At 40.0% G+C, this 16,067-nt stretch overlaps 1 protein-coding gene across 1 annotated transcript; it reads right to left on the reverse strand.

Annotated features, from left to right (window-relative positions):
* Positions 1 to 6,775: 6,775 nt before the first annotated feature.
* On the reverse strand, positions 6,776 to 7,693 carry LOC100346604 (olfactory receptor 9G19-like). Its single transcript, XM_002709149.2, has one exon. The coding sequence runs from the start codon at positions 7,691 to 7,693 to the stop codon at positions 6,776 to 6,778; it is 918 nt and encodes a 305-aa protein (XP_002709195.2).
* Between the last annotated feature and the right edge of the window lie 8,374 nt (positions 7,694 to 16,067).

Here is a 16,067-nt window from a genome sequence, read left to right on the forward strand (position 1 = left end):
GCTATACCCAAGAGATATAATCTTCCCTAAGTAGACATCTTGCCTATCTTGTTCATAACATGGGAGTTTGCTGAACCTATTATATTTATTTCAGTAAGATGCATTTAATATCAAGAAAGTCATAACATATTTGGCATTTTTATCTATGTTTTAGGCAATATTCTTGAGATCTAAGAGCTGTTCTGGATACCAAGGTAAAGCAATGAGGGCAAAAAGCTTACCCTATGTGAAGGAAATTATTCTAGAAGGGAGAAATACAAACAAATAAACAAGCAAGCAAAGATGGATATGCAGTTAATGATAGATGCAGCTAAAAACTGATTATGGTCTAAAGATGAACAGGGAGAGGAGCTAATTAAATTTAGAGACTGTAAAAAGAAAACAGGAAACCATATTTAAAAAGGGGCAAAATTATATTTAAAAATGGGCCAGCATAGTGGCATAGTGGGCTAAGCCTCTACCTGTGGTGCCAGTGTTCCATATGGGTACTGGTGCTGTCCCAGCTGCTCCTCTTCCTATCCAGCTGTCTACTATGGGATGGGAAAGTGTTGGAAGATGGCTCAAGTGCTTGGGCCCTTGCATCTGTATGAGAGACCTGGATAAAGCTCCTGGTTCTTGGCTCTCCCTCTCTCTGACTATAACTCTACCTATCAAATAAATATTTGATTTATTTATTTGAAAGGCAGTGTTACAAGAGGCAGAAAGAGAGAGAGAGAGAGAGAGAGAGAGAGAGAGAGAAAGAGATAGAGAGAGAGAGGTCTTTCACTCCCTAAATGGTCACAATGGCTGCAGCCTGGCCTCCCTGGAGTCAGGAGCTTCCTTTGGGTCTTCCATGCTGGTGCAGGGGTCCAATCACCTGGGCCATCCTTCATTGCTTTCTGAGGCCACAGCAGAGAGCTGGATCAGAAGTGGAACAGCTGAGACTCGAAGCGGCACCCACATGTGATGTTGGCCCTGCAGGTGGCAGCCCTATCTACTATGCCACGGGACTGGCCCCAATAAGTAAATATTTTAAAAATGGACAAAGAAGATTGATAGGCAAAGGAAACACTCAACAAAGAGACAATGGACAGAACTGGAGAACATATTTGCAAACTATGCATCTGATGAAGAATTAATATCTAGGATTTATAAGCAGCTCAACAAACTCAACAAAAAGAAATGTGCAAAGTGTATGAACAGGCATTTTTCCAAGGATTAATACAAATGACTAACAGACCACGAAAAATCCTCAGGATAACTAGTGGTCAGTGAAATGCAAATAAGAACCATAAAGAGGTTTTACCTCACTCCAGTTAGAATGACTGTCATCTCCAAATCATAAAATAACAAATTCTGGCAAGGATATGGATAAAAATGGCACTGTAATACACTGTTGGTGGAATGTAATCTAGTACAACCATTTATGGAAGGCAGCACAGAGTTCTCAGAAATCTGAAAATAGATCTACCATACGATCTAGCCATCCCACTCTTGGAAATTAACCCGAAGGAAATGGAATCAGCATATTAAAGAGTTATTTGTACATCCATGTTTATTTCAGCTGAATTCACAATATCTTATATATGGAATCAACCCTGATGTCTATGAAATGATGACTATATAAAGAAAATATGGTGTGTATACACAATAGAATAATACTCCATCATTAAAAAAATGAAATCCAATCTTTAGCAACAAAATGAATACAAGTGGAGACCATTACGCTTAGTGAAATAAGCCACTCTCAAAACAATTAATAGCACAAGTTTTCTCTGATATGTGGTGGTTAACACAGAATAAGAAAATATATAAGAATGAAACTGACATCTTATAATTTGATGACTATTTTTAGCTTGTATCACTACTCCTATGGAAGAGCATTCTTTCTACTTTTTCTTGTTGAACATTATGGTTACTGGTACATTAAGCCTGTGATTATAAAGTAAATTGTATTTCTTTTATTGCAAAAAATAAAGGAAAAAAAGGAAAGGAAGGAAGGAGGAGGATTAAGAGGAGGGAGACTGTATGGTTATCTTAGAATTGTTATCTATGAAATACATGGAATCTCTTCTCTTTATATTAGTAAAAATTAAAATACATATAAATATCTAACAGATGTTGAGAAAATATTAAATATCAGCAATTATTAGGGAAATGCAACTTAAAAGAACAAGATATATTATATCATACTTGTTAGAATGGCTATTACTAAAGACATAAAAAATAAGCTTTGGGGAGGAAGGAAACTATTGTACATTGGTGGAAATGTGAATTAGTACAGCCATTTGGGAGAATGGTGTGGAATTATTTCAAATACTAAAAATAGAATTACTATGAGGCAGCAATCCTACAAACATTAAATTAATATATCAAAGAGATATCTTCAGTCCCATGTCCATTGCACCATTATTCATAAGATATGAAATCAACCTTAGTGCCTGTTGATGGATAAAGAAATTACACGAAGAAGCACTCTTCAGCCTTAAAACAGAGTGAGATTCTGTCATTTCTTACAACATGGATGAATCTAGAAGACAGTGTGCTAAGTGAATTAAGGCAGACACAAATGACCACTAGGTCTCATATGTGCAATCTAAAAAAGTTGAGTATAAAGAAGTTGAGTTCATACAAGTACGGAATAGCACAGTAGTGAAGTAGTGGAGTGGCATGGACAGGGAAGAAAATGTGTTGCTATAAGGGTAAATACTTCAATTAGATAGGAGGATTAAGTACTAGTGATGTATTGTATAACATAGTGAATATAGTTAATAGCATTGTATCACATATTTCAAAATCACTTCAAGACTGTATTTTAAAACTTTTAACAACAAAAAATGATAATATGTGGGCAACTTATATTTTAATTAGTCTGATTTAATCATTTCATAATGTATACCTGTATCATGACAGCACATTTTATGCCATAAATATATGTAATTTCTTGTAATTTTAAAATAAAGTTTAAAAATATAAATCAACTTAGACACTGTCTTTCTCATTTCCAGTTAGAAATGGGCAAGTTGTTCAGAGTTTATGAAAAGTTTGAAGTTTCTTGTGTTTTATAAGAGGGTGTCAGAGCCAGCACTATGGCACAGCATGTTAATACCCTAGCATGAAGCGCGGGTATCCTATATGGGCGCTGATTCGAGTCCCAGCTGCTCCTCTTCTGATCCAGCTCTCTGCTATGGCCTGGGATAGCAGTAGACAATGGCCCAAGTCCTTGGGCCCCTGTACCCGTGTGGGAGACCCAGAAGAAGCTCTTGGCTCCTGGCTTTGGATTGGTGCAGCTCCAGCCTTTGAGGCCATCTGGGGAGTGAACCAGAGGACTGAAGACTGCTCTCTCTCTTTCTCTACCTCTCTCTGTAACTCTGTCTTTCAAATAAATAAAATAAATCTGTAAAAAAGAAATACACAGGGTCAGGCCACACCACATGTCCCTTGTATTTTCTATTAATTTTTCTGTGAACCTAAAATTGTTTTAAATTAATAAAGTATATTTTAAAAATTTGTGGAATTGTTTTCTTGTGTGAAAGAAGTTGAATTTAATAGGGGCTGGATATGAAGTTTAAGGTTGAAGGAACTTTCATTATTTTCCTCTGTATTCTTCGGTATTGTTTGATCTTGTTTTACTAGCATGCTATTATATGCTACCTATATAATAGACATAAGCACAAAATTATTTCCTCTTATTTATAAGTACATATAGTAAAATAAATACCTTTTTATTATCTATAGCATATAAAAAACTTTTGCCTTGTATTATTGGGTATTCAAATGGGGACAGTCAATGATCACATTCCAGCTTCAGTGTAACAGCAAAGTCACTTTCTTTTTTTTCCTCTTTTTTTAAACTTTTATTTAATTAATTTAAATTTCCAAAGTACAACTTTTGGATTATAGCGGCTTTTTCCCCCCCATAACCTCCCGCCCACCTGCAACCATCCCATCTCCCACTCCCTCTCCCATCCCATTCACATCAAGATTCACTTTTAATTATCTTTATACACAGAAGAAGATCAATTTAGTATATACTAACTAAAGATTTCAACAGTTTGCACCCACACAGATATACAATATATAAAGTACTGTTTGAGTAGTAGTTTTACCATTAATTCTCATCGTACAACACATTAAGGACAGAGATCCTACATGGGGAGTAAGTGCACAGTGACTCCTGTTGTTGATTTAACAATTGACACTCTTATTTATGATGTCAGTAATCACCCAAGGCTCTTGTCAGGAGCTGCCAAGGCTATGGAAGCCTCTTGAGTTTGCCAACTCCAATCATATTTAGACAAGGCCATAGTCAAAGTGGAAGTTCTCTCCTCCCTTTAGAGAATTCTTGCATTCTGTGGTGAGTGAAAGCGGAACCCTATGGTATATCTGTCTCATTCTGTACTTGGAGCAGCACCAACTAGCAGCCAGGCTCTGTTGCTCTAAATACTTTCAAAGAGTTGGCACCTTTCAGTATCTATGGCCAAGAATCTCTGCTTTCTAGAACAACCTCATGCATTGCACTTTGTAAAATTTACATGTATTAGTGGATGCAATTTTCCTTGTCTGATCCCTATTCTGTAAGTACCAAGCAAGCTAAGTCCATGTTGGCTTTCATTCACTTGTGTCTATATTCCTTCCCTACCATGGTCCTCCTACAAAACATCTAGTAGAGTAGCATTTGATAACTGTTTGTGAAGTGAGGTAACTAATTAATACAAAGATTCAAAATTGTTTCCAAAGTATTCGATTTGAAGAAAGGACAGCAAAGAATGGTATGTCTAATGTTTTCTCATATGCATGTGTGTATCTAACAAAACTCATTTTTTATATCATCCTCAAATCCTTTGGAAAGAAACACAGGGACAATTAAATGATGACCATTGTTAGAAAGGCAAAGGGAGATGTGGGATGTGATGATTGCTTAGTTATTACAGCACGCCCACTTACATCTATTATTTGAGCTCAGTGACTGATTGTTACTCAATTATTTGAATAAATAACAGGAGAGATTATTTGAATCACTCTAAACAAATATCAGAGAAACAAGCAAGGAAATCATGTTTAGAACATGTTTTAGAACATCAATGCCATATGTATAATTATATTTTATTGTGTTGTTATTTATTGTTTTGTGCCTTGGAATTATTATTACCTGTGTTTTTTTACTAGTATCTTGAAAATATTCTTTATACATGATATGAAGTTGATATGACCTTCTTTACAAAAACAATAGTAACACACTTGCATCACACAAGGTAACATGATATGCACAAATATTGATTTTAATTTGGAGAATGGAACTTGGTTGATTCTCCTAAAAGGTTTAGAATAGAAGTTCTTGGACAGTAATTTGAATGCCCTTCTGTAGTTACACAACAGGGTCTATGATACCTGGATAGTTTAGGAATAGATTTGTTACTTCAGTTTCACTTTTTGTAACTAGTGATTCCTTCCGTAATGATGATTTTTTCTAGTTTCTCTCAAGTGGTGTAAAATAACTGATTGTCACTGTAATAAAGTAATTGGATCCATCAGCATTTATTAGAAAAGTGAATTTATAGGAATTTCATCATTATTAGTGGGAAATATAATCTATCTTTTAGGAAACCAGAAATTGAGTTGGCATAGCTTCCCAGTTCAAGCACCTTGGAATTACACTGTCAGACCTTTTCCTACTGGATTACTCTGTGTTCCAGCCAAGACCAACTTTACCCCTAATCTTATGTTCCAAGTCACGTGCCTGGCCATCACTGTAAATCAGTCTTTCCTATTCTGTGTGGAGCCACTGCATTTTCTCGGACTACTTCTTCATCAGTTACTTGCATTTTCTTTCTTTAAAGCCTAAACCAAAACAAACAAGAACCTGCCTATACTTTATATGTTACATTATCATAGCTGTAGTTTGAATATTTAGTAAAAATTAAATGCCATGTGCCATATGTATCTTTTTGTTTTATCACAACAATATTGCCTTTGTAAAACTTTCTTTGCAGAAATGTGTACTCAGAGTTTATTTTTCAAATTACCTTACTTCAAGATATTACTATTTTTAATAATAATTTTGTTTTGATGCCTAGAATACCAGCATTTGGAGATAAGAAATCATTGTAAGTTCACTCCTATAAAATAAAGAGCAGACCATGGAGTTACATAGTAAATCACAGAAATCATATTTGTGGGATCTTGATTGATTATTTAAAGGAGGAACTCATCTAAGGTACATACAGGTAAGAAGGAACATGTCTGCTGGGTCTCATAGGTATTCAATTATCCCTTGGATGTTTCTGGATGTTTCTGCTAACATTAACTGGGCAAAAACATGCAAACATTTAGGATAGTCCCTTAAGGGAATATAAGTGATGAATGGTATCTAATTATTAAACATAGGAAAATATTAAAAGCTAATTCAACCTATCTGTTATTATTTCTAGGAAGTAATTACATACATACTAGTCTGTGTTTTACCAGGCAACAAAGTCTGCAGCTAGTAACAACAGGTTATTTTTTTTGTCCTTTTCAAAGTCAAAAGATTACTTTTTTGTTTCATGTTCTTTATTTTTAACCCATAGTATAATGAAATTCAGTACAAATCCTTATAATGTATATTGGAATTTTATATCCTAGGATCCTATAATTTACTTATATCTTCTGCACTGTCAAATATTAAAGTGGAAACTCTTCAACCTATATGTTAAAAATCACTGATTCTGATGGAACACGGCAACAGCTCTGCTTGAAATACAAATAACCTTATCAAAGACTGTCTTTTCTTCTACATAGAAGGAAAACACCAATTTTACTTGAAGAGTTTATTCAGAGCCTCTTTTACATCCTTATTCCTCAGGCTGTAGATCATGGGGTTCAGCATAGGAAACATCACGGTGTAAAACATAGAAACTATTTTGTCTTTATCCAAAGAATAGCTAGATCTAGGGCGAGAGTAGATGTAGAGAATGGAGCCATAGTATAAGGTCACAGATACCAGGTGGGAAGAGCAAGTGGAAAAGGCCTTGAGGCGGCCCTGGGTGGAGCGGATCCTCAGGATGGTGGCAATGATAACGAGGTAGGAGGCCAGGATGAGCGCAATGGGGGTAATGACATTGGAGGTCAGGAGAAAGTACATCAGGGCCTGATAGCCTTCCTTTCTGCCACAGGCCAGCTTCACGAGGGGAAGCAAGTCGCAGAAAAAGTCATCAATAACATTGTCATGGCAGAAGTCAAAGGAAAATGTTTTTCTGGTGATGATAGAAGAGTTAATAAAACCACCAAGGTATGAGGCTGTTACCAAACATGCACATAGTTTGAAGGACATGGCTTGAGCATAAAGCAGTGGCTTGGAGATGGCCATGTAGCGGTCATAAGCCATGGCAGCCAGCAGGTAACACTCACTGTAGTCCAGCCCTGCAGAGAAAAAGAACTGGGCCACACAGCCCGCCAAGGAAATGCTTTTGTCTTCAGAGATGCACGTCACTAGGATCTTTGGAGTGTAGACAGAGGACAGCCAGAGATCCAAAAAGGACAAATTCCCAATGAAAAAATACATGGGTGTGTATAGGCGGGAGTCATTACAGATCAACACTATGAGGATGGTATTTCCTAGCACAGTCAGAGAGTACACTACAAGGAACACCACAAACAGGACCAACTGCATCACAGGGTTTGTCGTGAAGCCCAGTAGGATGAACTCAGTCACTGTGTGATTGGTTCTCTCCATGATGTAGGTTGTCTAACCTAGGAGGAGAGAAAAGGGGAATTCACCTGATCACATGCTAAATAAATAATCCAACATCGTTGATATTCCTTGACATCTAAGAACCAACAATCTAGGTGCTCAATTATGGAATTTTCATTGTTTAACTATAACTAAGTAAACCAAGATCCCACTGAATATGTTTTTTTAAGGTACATGACAAAAACTATAATTGAACATTCAGATTGTTGCCTATCCTTCTAGATACCTAGGAAAACAGTTTGTTCTCAACGTTTGATGTTAGCATTAATAAATAACAATATTAATAAATAGAATTTTTTGAATTAAGAAGCATGTAAGATTGCTGCATTTGGACTTTTGCTATTAATACTTACCTAAAGTTCAGTGACTTCATATGGTTAAATCTAATAAGGAAGTTTGAGTCCTAATTCGATTTGATCTACAAGTGTCTGCATCTTTTGTCTTTCTTACTCTTTGTTGCTGGAAACTCTTAGTTGGTTTCAGATCATAACACTTGTGTGAATTTTATCTGTTTTTCTTACTATATTCCCTCAGCACTATTGTCTCAATTTTTGAATTTTGGAATGCTCTCAGAATCAATTCTTGAATCTCTTGTCTTGCCCATGTAGTCATCCCCTGGAGATTTCATCTAGTCTGATGACTTCAAATGCTCTTTACATTCGAATAAGTATGAATCTGACATCTCCATTCATAGATGATGCATGAACCCTACATGTAAGGTTTCAAATGTAAACTTAACATTTTTGACAGGATATCTATGGCAACTCCAGAAAATTTGCATTCCTAACCGTTCTTCCTCAACTGCCCTCTCTTTATGCCTCATCCTATGCAGAAAATGACATTACTGCAATGTGGGGAAAATTGTTTAATATAATTCTTGCCTCTTGACTAACTCTCTTACTGTCTTTTATTAATTGGTAGCATCATCTGGGCTACCTTCAAAATATTTGTAGAACCTGGCTAATGTTTCCCAGCTCTGGTTTTCCCACCATAAGTGAAGCTACCATTATCTCCCACTTGGATTACTACAAAAGCTTCCTGACCGTGTCTCTACTTCTAGCCTTAGAATTTCTCAGCGTTTCATCCAGAGTAGTCCTGTTCAGATTGCAGTCAGCAATGTTACTCTTTTAATCTAAACAGTCGAATGACTTCAGAGTAAACTTCAAAATCCTTTTAAAGATGAACAAACTCTGTGTGATCCTGCTGTCACTACCTCTATGCTTACAAATCCCACTGTTCTGCCCTTTACCGTTGAGCCATCACAGCTATACTTCCCTCCTTACTGTTTCTGGAATAAACAGGGCTTGCTTAATGCCTTCTTAGCTGCTACTCCTCATGGCTACAATGCCTTTTCTCCAGGTATTTTTATTTATGTCTCTCTCACTGTCTCAAATTTTAACCGATTCTATTACTTCTTAAAGTGTTCCCTGATTCCAGTTTTGCAATATATTTCCTTGACAATTTTCTAATCTCTTATTTCACAATTCTTTCCAGTACTGTTCATCATCTTATATTATATATATATATCTATATATATCATGAATTTAATTTCTTTCCTTTCTTCACTAGAAAATGTCTTTTTATCTGCATTTGACATACAACACATACCAGTTAAATGTTATCTCATGTCAGTTTATGGTTTTATTAATAAGTTATGTGTGTTCTAAATTTAAACCAATCACAATTTTATGGTGAGGCAAAATATTTGAAAACATGGATCCAGAAAATTCAAGGGGGGAATCTAGAAATTCCTTGACTAAAATATATCTGCTAATTCCTTGACTAATATATAATATATCTGCTGAGCTCTAGGCTCTGTTTCCATTATGACCCCAGAATTTGATTATTTGTAAAATAGCAGCTAACAAATTTGAACTCTTTGTTCTGAGTCAAGCACTGTGCTTGATGTTCTACTTGCAGTATTTAATCTTCACACACCTATTTTATATATATTTAAATATTAACAGTAATATTTTATAGATAACCAAATTGATTCTTGCTAGTTATTGACACAATTAATGGGTAACATTTTCTTGACTGTTAATCACTGAACCCTCTCTTTTCATACTCAATATGAGGGTAGCAATTGCTCCTGAGGTCTATGAGTCTTTTTCTTTTTGATCAAGACAACTTAAATGGAAACCAACAGGACTGGGGTGGGCACTGTGATGTGGAGGTTAATTTTCTGCTTGGTACACTCACGTCCCACATCAGCATGCCTGGGTTTAAGCCCTGGCATTGCTTTCAATTTAACTTCTTCCCACTGCAACCCTAGGAGGCAGCAGATGATGGCTCAAGTATTTGAGTCCCTGCCACTCACATATGAAATATGGATTGAGATGCAGGCTCCTGGCTTAAGCCTTGTCCAACCCTGACTGATACAGACTTGAGGAGTGAACTAGTGAATGAAAGATATCTCTCAATCTCTCTCTCTCTTTCTGACTTCCAAATTAAAAAAAAAAAAAACTAAACAAAAATCTAAAAAAAAAAAAAAAAAAAAAAAAAAAAACAGTGTAATGCTGACTGATTCAGGTGATATTCAGAGATGATGTCACAGGTAAGGTCAACCTCAGTGTCCAGCACTGGCCAGTTGTCTGCAGCCAAATTCCTGTTTCTCTTTCCTACAGAGCCAATCCTGGTTATGACTGCAGAAACACTCTATTGTGTTCCCACAGGACCAGTGCACTTACCTTCAACTCACAGTCACAGCCACTATACCACACTGCAGATCCGGGTGGCTTATACCTGCTCAGGCTCCCCAGTGTGTTTGATTCCTCAAAGCCCTCAGGACCCCTAGTTTGAAAAGGTTCTTTCAAGGTAATTAATCAAAAAGTGCATCGACTTCATTTTGTGTGTACTATGCAAATTAAGGCAGTTATTTTTAACACCATGATAGTGATTCCATCCTGAGAATTTAGTGTTTTTAAAATCCTAACCTGAGAATTAAAAAAAATTAATGAATATTATCAAAAAACTCTTGGAAGTATATGTTATAATTCACATTATAGTCAAGAAAAATATGAGGCTTCGTAAAATTCACAGGAAAATGGAATGAAAACGGAATGCACATATTCCATGAACTTTTTGAATCCCTCTTGTCTATTGAGTACAAGTATTAACTTGCCCAAAGTAAGCTCAAAATTATGTGCAATTAGCATTTGAAAGCAATGCAATCTGATTATAGAATTCATGATTCCCCTCTTTACTAAGGTCATTTTACAGAAGGAATATCTTTGAATCTGCTTATTTCTGAATGAAGTCCTTTTTATAGGTGGATTTCTGGTACCCTGAGTGTCAGTGCAGTACATTTTGGAGTGACCTAATGTTGTTTCTCAGATCAATTACTCAATTTTGCAATCATAACAAAGCTGTCATATTAGCTAATGTAACAATTCTGGAAATGTGGTCATTTTAACCAAGATAGTATACTGGCTAACAGTAACTGGTCAGTCAGTTTTCTCTATCAGTTATCATAATAATACATAATTGGCCGGCGCCGTGGCTCAATAGGCTAATCCTCTGCCTGCGGCCCCAGCACACAGGGTTCTAGTCCCAGTCGGGGTGCCAGATTCTGTCCCGGTTGCTCCTCTTCCAGTCCAGCTCTCTGCTGTGGCCCAGGAGTGCAGTGGAGGATGGCCCAAGTGCTTGGGCCCTGCACCCGCGTGGAGACCAGGAGAAGCACCTGGCTCCTGGCTTCTGATCAGCGCGGTGTGCCAGCCGCAGTGCGCCAGCTGCAGGGGCCATTGGGGGGTGAACCAATGGAAAAGGAAGACCTTTCTCTCTGTCTCTCTCACTGTCCACTCTGCCTGTCAAAAAATAATAATAATACATAATTGGACATGTGATAAGCAACAGATACACTTGTAAGTCCTTTATAAGTGTCATCTCTTCACCAGAATCTTGCAAAGTCAACATGATTGTTATTCTGATATGATAAATATCTGAGACAAAAAAATGGTTGTATATACATTGTTCAAAGTCACATAATTTGTGTTTTAATTAAAAACAGTTCTCTGATATTTGTCACCTGTCCACAAATCTGTATCTGTGTGAGTGTGTGTATCTCACTTACTGTGGTATGTATGAATGATGTTTATTGGGATGCTGTAGTTTATTTGGAGAAATAATCTGTAAAGAAGTAACTTTAATAGGTTTTGATAATATCATATCTTACAGAAGGATTAAGAAAAGAGTAGAGAGTCTGCTAAGGATATGGAGGACGATATGTGTTTACGGAGAGATTTTACACAACAGGCTGAAACATGACCCTATCCTTGAAGACTGAGTAAATAGTTTTGATGTGGTGGAAGACATTTAGGGCCATGAAAATCACAGCTGTCTAGTCACAGATGCGGGAAACAATGAATGGTGGAGGAGCTGTCTGAAATTTAGCAGACCTGTCTGGCATACAGAGTGAATTTGTAGAAACAGTGGGAATTAAATTAGACATAATCATAAAATACAGCTTATATCATGCCCAGAACAATTTGGGAGCTTTAATAATTATGTCTTTTAAGAAATTCTTGCATTTTTCTTATAATTTGACGTCTTCAAGTTCTTGCTATAATGGAGACTTTCAAGAGCTAATTAATCCTAGACATAAAAATCAGTGAGAGAGAGAGTAGCTTTCATATGCAAACCAACTAGTCTTAAGCTCATAGCTCCAACCAATTCCTCTGTTTCATTCTACCCACATGGAGCCAATATTTTCCCTGCTGTAAATCATTCCAGGGTCAGATATCTGACAACTAGAAGCCATACCTTTTTCCCAGAGCCTGTGAAATGTATTTAAGCCATCCCATCCTAAATTTGCTCAGCTTACCCAAGCTTACCTATCGACCTTGCCTTGTCCTTTCCTTTATATAGAAACCACACTGAAGGCTATGGATTCTTTGCTCCCTCTGCTTCGTCCTCAAACCTCATACACCTCCACAAGATATTGTGTGGTGTGCCCCTTACTCTTGGAAACTGTAAGTCGTAAGTCTTCTTTTGAGATAACTGTTTCCCTATCTGTGGGGAGCAACTGGGAGCAACTCGGACTAGACTAAGTTACTGGAATTAAGACTTATTCTATGCATCTGCTCTCCCACGATATGGCGCTGGGGAGAGGAGTAAGCTTCTACACAGCTGCCTCCAGTTCAACCAATAAACAGCAGGACCTGCTCCTGATTGGAGGAGAGCAGCGTACTCGGCGTGTGGGTAGCAGAGTTGGGATTGGTGGAAGAGGACTATAAAGGAGGAGAGAGACATCATGCACTAGGAACATCTATCTGAAGGAACACCTGAGCAGCCCCCGAGAGAGCCAGCCGGCGGTGTGCCGCTCCCCTGCGGAAGTGGGGAAAGTGGCAGGGGGAACTGCCCTTCCACGGAGGTGGAAGGGACGGTAGCCAACCCGGGAAGAACCAGCAGCAAACCCGGGGAGGGCCGAGCAGACAAAAGAACAGCGCAGGGTCCTGTGTCGTTCCTCCGCGAAGACGGGGAGCGACATAATGGTGCCGTGACTCGGATAGGAAACTTAGGAGGGAAGAAGCGGGAAAATACCGGAGAGAGAGACTAGCAAAGAGCCTAGGGGAAAGCCGGACGGAAAAGGTGCCGGAAGAAGCTATTGAAAGCCTAGGCATAGACTCGGATATGGACTGTGGGAAAGAAGTTAGGATTGAAAGCGAAAGTGAAAGCTTTCATAGACTCATAGACTCGGATGCGGACTATGGCGGGGAAGCTAGGAGATTGAAAGCGAAAGTGATACCTGGAGGAGGCTTGGACTCGGATGCGGACTGTGGGGAGAAGCCGGGAGAAATGAGAGGGGAATATTGTTGTTGGAAGAAAAGTTAGGGAAACATACCGGGTAGAGAAAAATGTTAGGGAGAATGAAGCTGCGGGGGCAGGCCGAGGCGGAGACGTAAGCCAGCTTGGAATTCTTCAAGTCAGCCTGGGGAGCAAAAGGTGAAAATCTGGAACCAGAGGCAGAGACGTGGGCCGCCAGGTTGGAATCCGTCAGATTAGCCCGGGGAGCAAAAGACGGGAAGCCAAACCAGGGGGTGCAGACGTGAGCTAGGTTGAATTCGCCAGGTTAGCCCGGGGAACTTGGACTGAATGCCGGTGGCGGAAACGTGAGCTGGGCTGTGTGACTCGCGGAAGCCGCCGCGCACAGAGAGAGCGCGCGGGGCACAAACGGGGAGAGCGCACGGGGCGTGAGTAGGAAACGTGGTGCGGGCACGAAGGGCGTGGAGACCGGCGGAGCGCGCGAATAGAAGCCGGTAAGCCGCGCAGAGCCAGGAAGCCGCCACGGGGGAGGCGCCGAGAAGCAGCCTCGGGGCAGGCGCAGGGAAACCGCGGGGATAAGAGAAACAGAAGTTTAGAAGTAAAATGAGAGAAATAGGAATGCTGGCAGATAGAAATAAAATAGGAGAAATAGGAATGCCCGGAGATAGAGAAATAGAGAAAAATAAGGCCTCCCCACAACACGGCAATGAGAGGGCTTGGATTCGGTCTGCCTGATTAGTAAGACAATAAGACCTGCAGGCAGTATGTGCCGCAGGTCACCGAAGAAAGGCACGAATCAACATCAATAAGTCTCCCCACAATACAGCAATGAGAAGGCTCGGATTCGGTTTGCCTGATTGGTAGGGCTTGTAAGCACCTGCAGGCAGTTCTAGCAGAGCAGAGCATGCGCTGCAGGGCACCGAACACAGGCACGCATCAGCACCTAAAAACCTCCTCACAACATGGCGAAGAGAGGACCCGGATTCGGTTTGCCTGATTGGTAGTGCTTGTAAACACCTGTGGGCAACTCTAGCAAGCAGAGCAGAGTGTGTGCCGCAGGGCACCGAAGACAGGCGCATATCAACGCCAAAAAATAAAAAGAAAGGGGGATCTGTGGGGAGCAACTGGGAGCAACTCGGACTAGACTAAGTTACTGGAATTAAGACTTATTCTATGCATCTGCTCTCCCACGATATGGCGCTGGGGAGAGGAGTAAGCTTCTACACAGCTGCCTCCAGTTCAACCAATAAACAGCAGGACCTGCTCCTGATTGGAGGAGAGCAGCATACTCGGCGTGTGGGTAGCAGAGTTGGGATTGGTGGAAGAGGACTATAAAGGAGGAGAGAGACAACATGCACCAGGAACATCTATCTGAAGGAACACCTGAGCAGCCCCTGAGAGAGCCGGCCGGCGGTGTGCCGCTCCCCTGCGGAAGTGGGGAAAGTGGCAGGGGGAACCGCCCTTCCACGGAGGTGGAAGGGACGGTAGCCAACCCGGGAAGAACCAGCAGCAAACCCGGGGAGGGCCGAGCAGACAAAAGAACAGCGCAGGGTCCTGTGTCGTTCCTCCGCGAAGATGGGGAGCGACACCTATCATCTTAGAATATCTAATTAAACTGAACTTCAGGTACATATCAAATGAGATAATGGCTGATCTTTGGCCAATGTGAAAATCTTTGAGACTTCAGGTGCTGTGGCAAAAAGTTTAGTGAAGCTTGGGAGAAGGGTAACAATAGCAGAGTTCAAACTGAAATGCTCACAGCTAACCTGCGTCATGAGTTAGAAACACCCTACTCCTATTCCAGAATCTGAATACTTACCCTTCAGAGTTATAGTTCTACAGTGTTATCCCAGGCTGTAGATCCTGGAAGTGTAAACGTCCTCACTGAACTCACTTGCAGATCAGATTTCTGAAACATGAAGGTTTTGTGGCCTTGCTCATATCTAGGGACCCTAGCGAGACCATAAATGTATTGACTGAGTCAGATTGGGCTTAGTTTCTGGTATTATTAAGCAGAGGTGGGAAATAAAGAAGTGCTTCCTAAGCCAGGCACTGAACTAAGATTCAGTAGGTGCATTATTTCCACTCAGTATAACAATTATGAACTAGATTGCTGCTGTGGACAGAACTGTGCTCCTTTCTTTCCAAATTCATATGTTTAAGGCTTAACCTCCGATGTGACTGCATTTGGAGATGGGAAAAACTAGGAGAGAATTAAGGTTAAATGACATCATAAAAATAGAGTTTTTTTTTTTTTTTTGACAGGCAGAGTTAGATAGTGAGAGAGAGACCTTTCATTGGTTCACCCCCCAAACGCTCAAACGGCCACCATGGCCGGCGCACCACACTGATCTGAAGCCAGGAGCCAGGCGCTTCCTCCTGGTCTCCCACACGGGTGCAGGGCCCAAATACTTGGGCCATCCTCCACTGCCTTCCTGGGCCACAGCAGAGAGCTGGACTGGAAGAGGAGCAACCAGGACAAAATCCAGTGCCCGACTGGGACTAGAACCTGGGGTGCCGGTGCCGCAGGCAGAGGATTAGCCTAGAGAGCGCTGGCACCGGCCTAAAATAGAGTTTTAACCCAATACAGCTG

The sequence above is a fragment of the Oryctolagus cuniculus genome, chromosome 1 (genome assembly GCF_964237555.1).
Source record: "Oryctolagus cuniculus chromosome 1, mOryCun1.1, whole genome shotgun sequence".
NCBI lineage: Eukaryota > Metazoa > Chordata > Mammalia > Lagomorpha > Leporidae > Oryctolagus > Oryctolagus cuniculus.

Coding starts and splice junctions, on each gene's coding strand:
- LOC100346604 (XM_002709149.2), bottom strand. CDS start 7,693: ATGGAGAGAACCAATCACACAGTGACTGAGTTCATCCTACTGGGCTTC.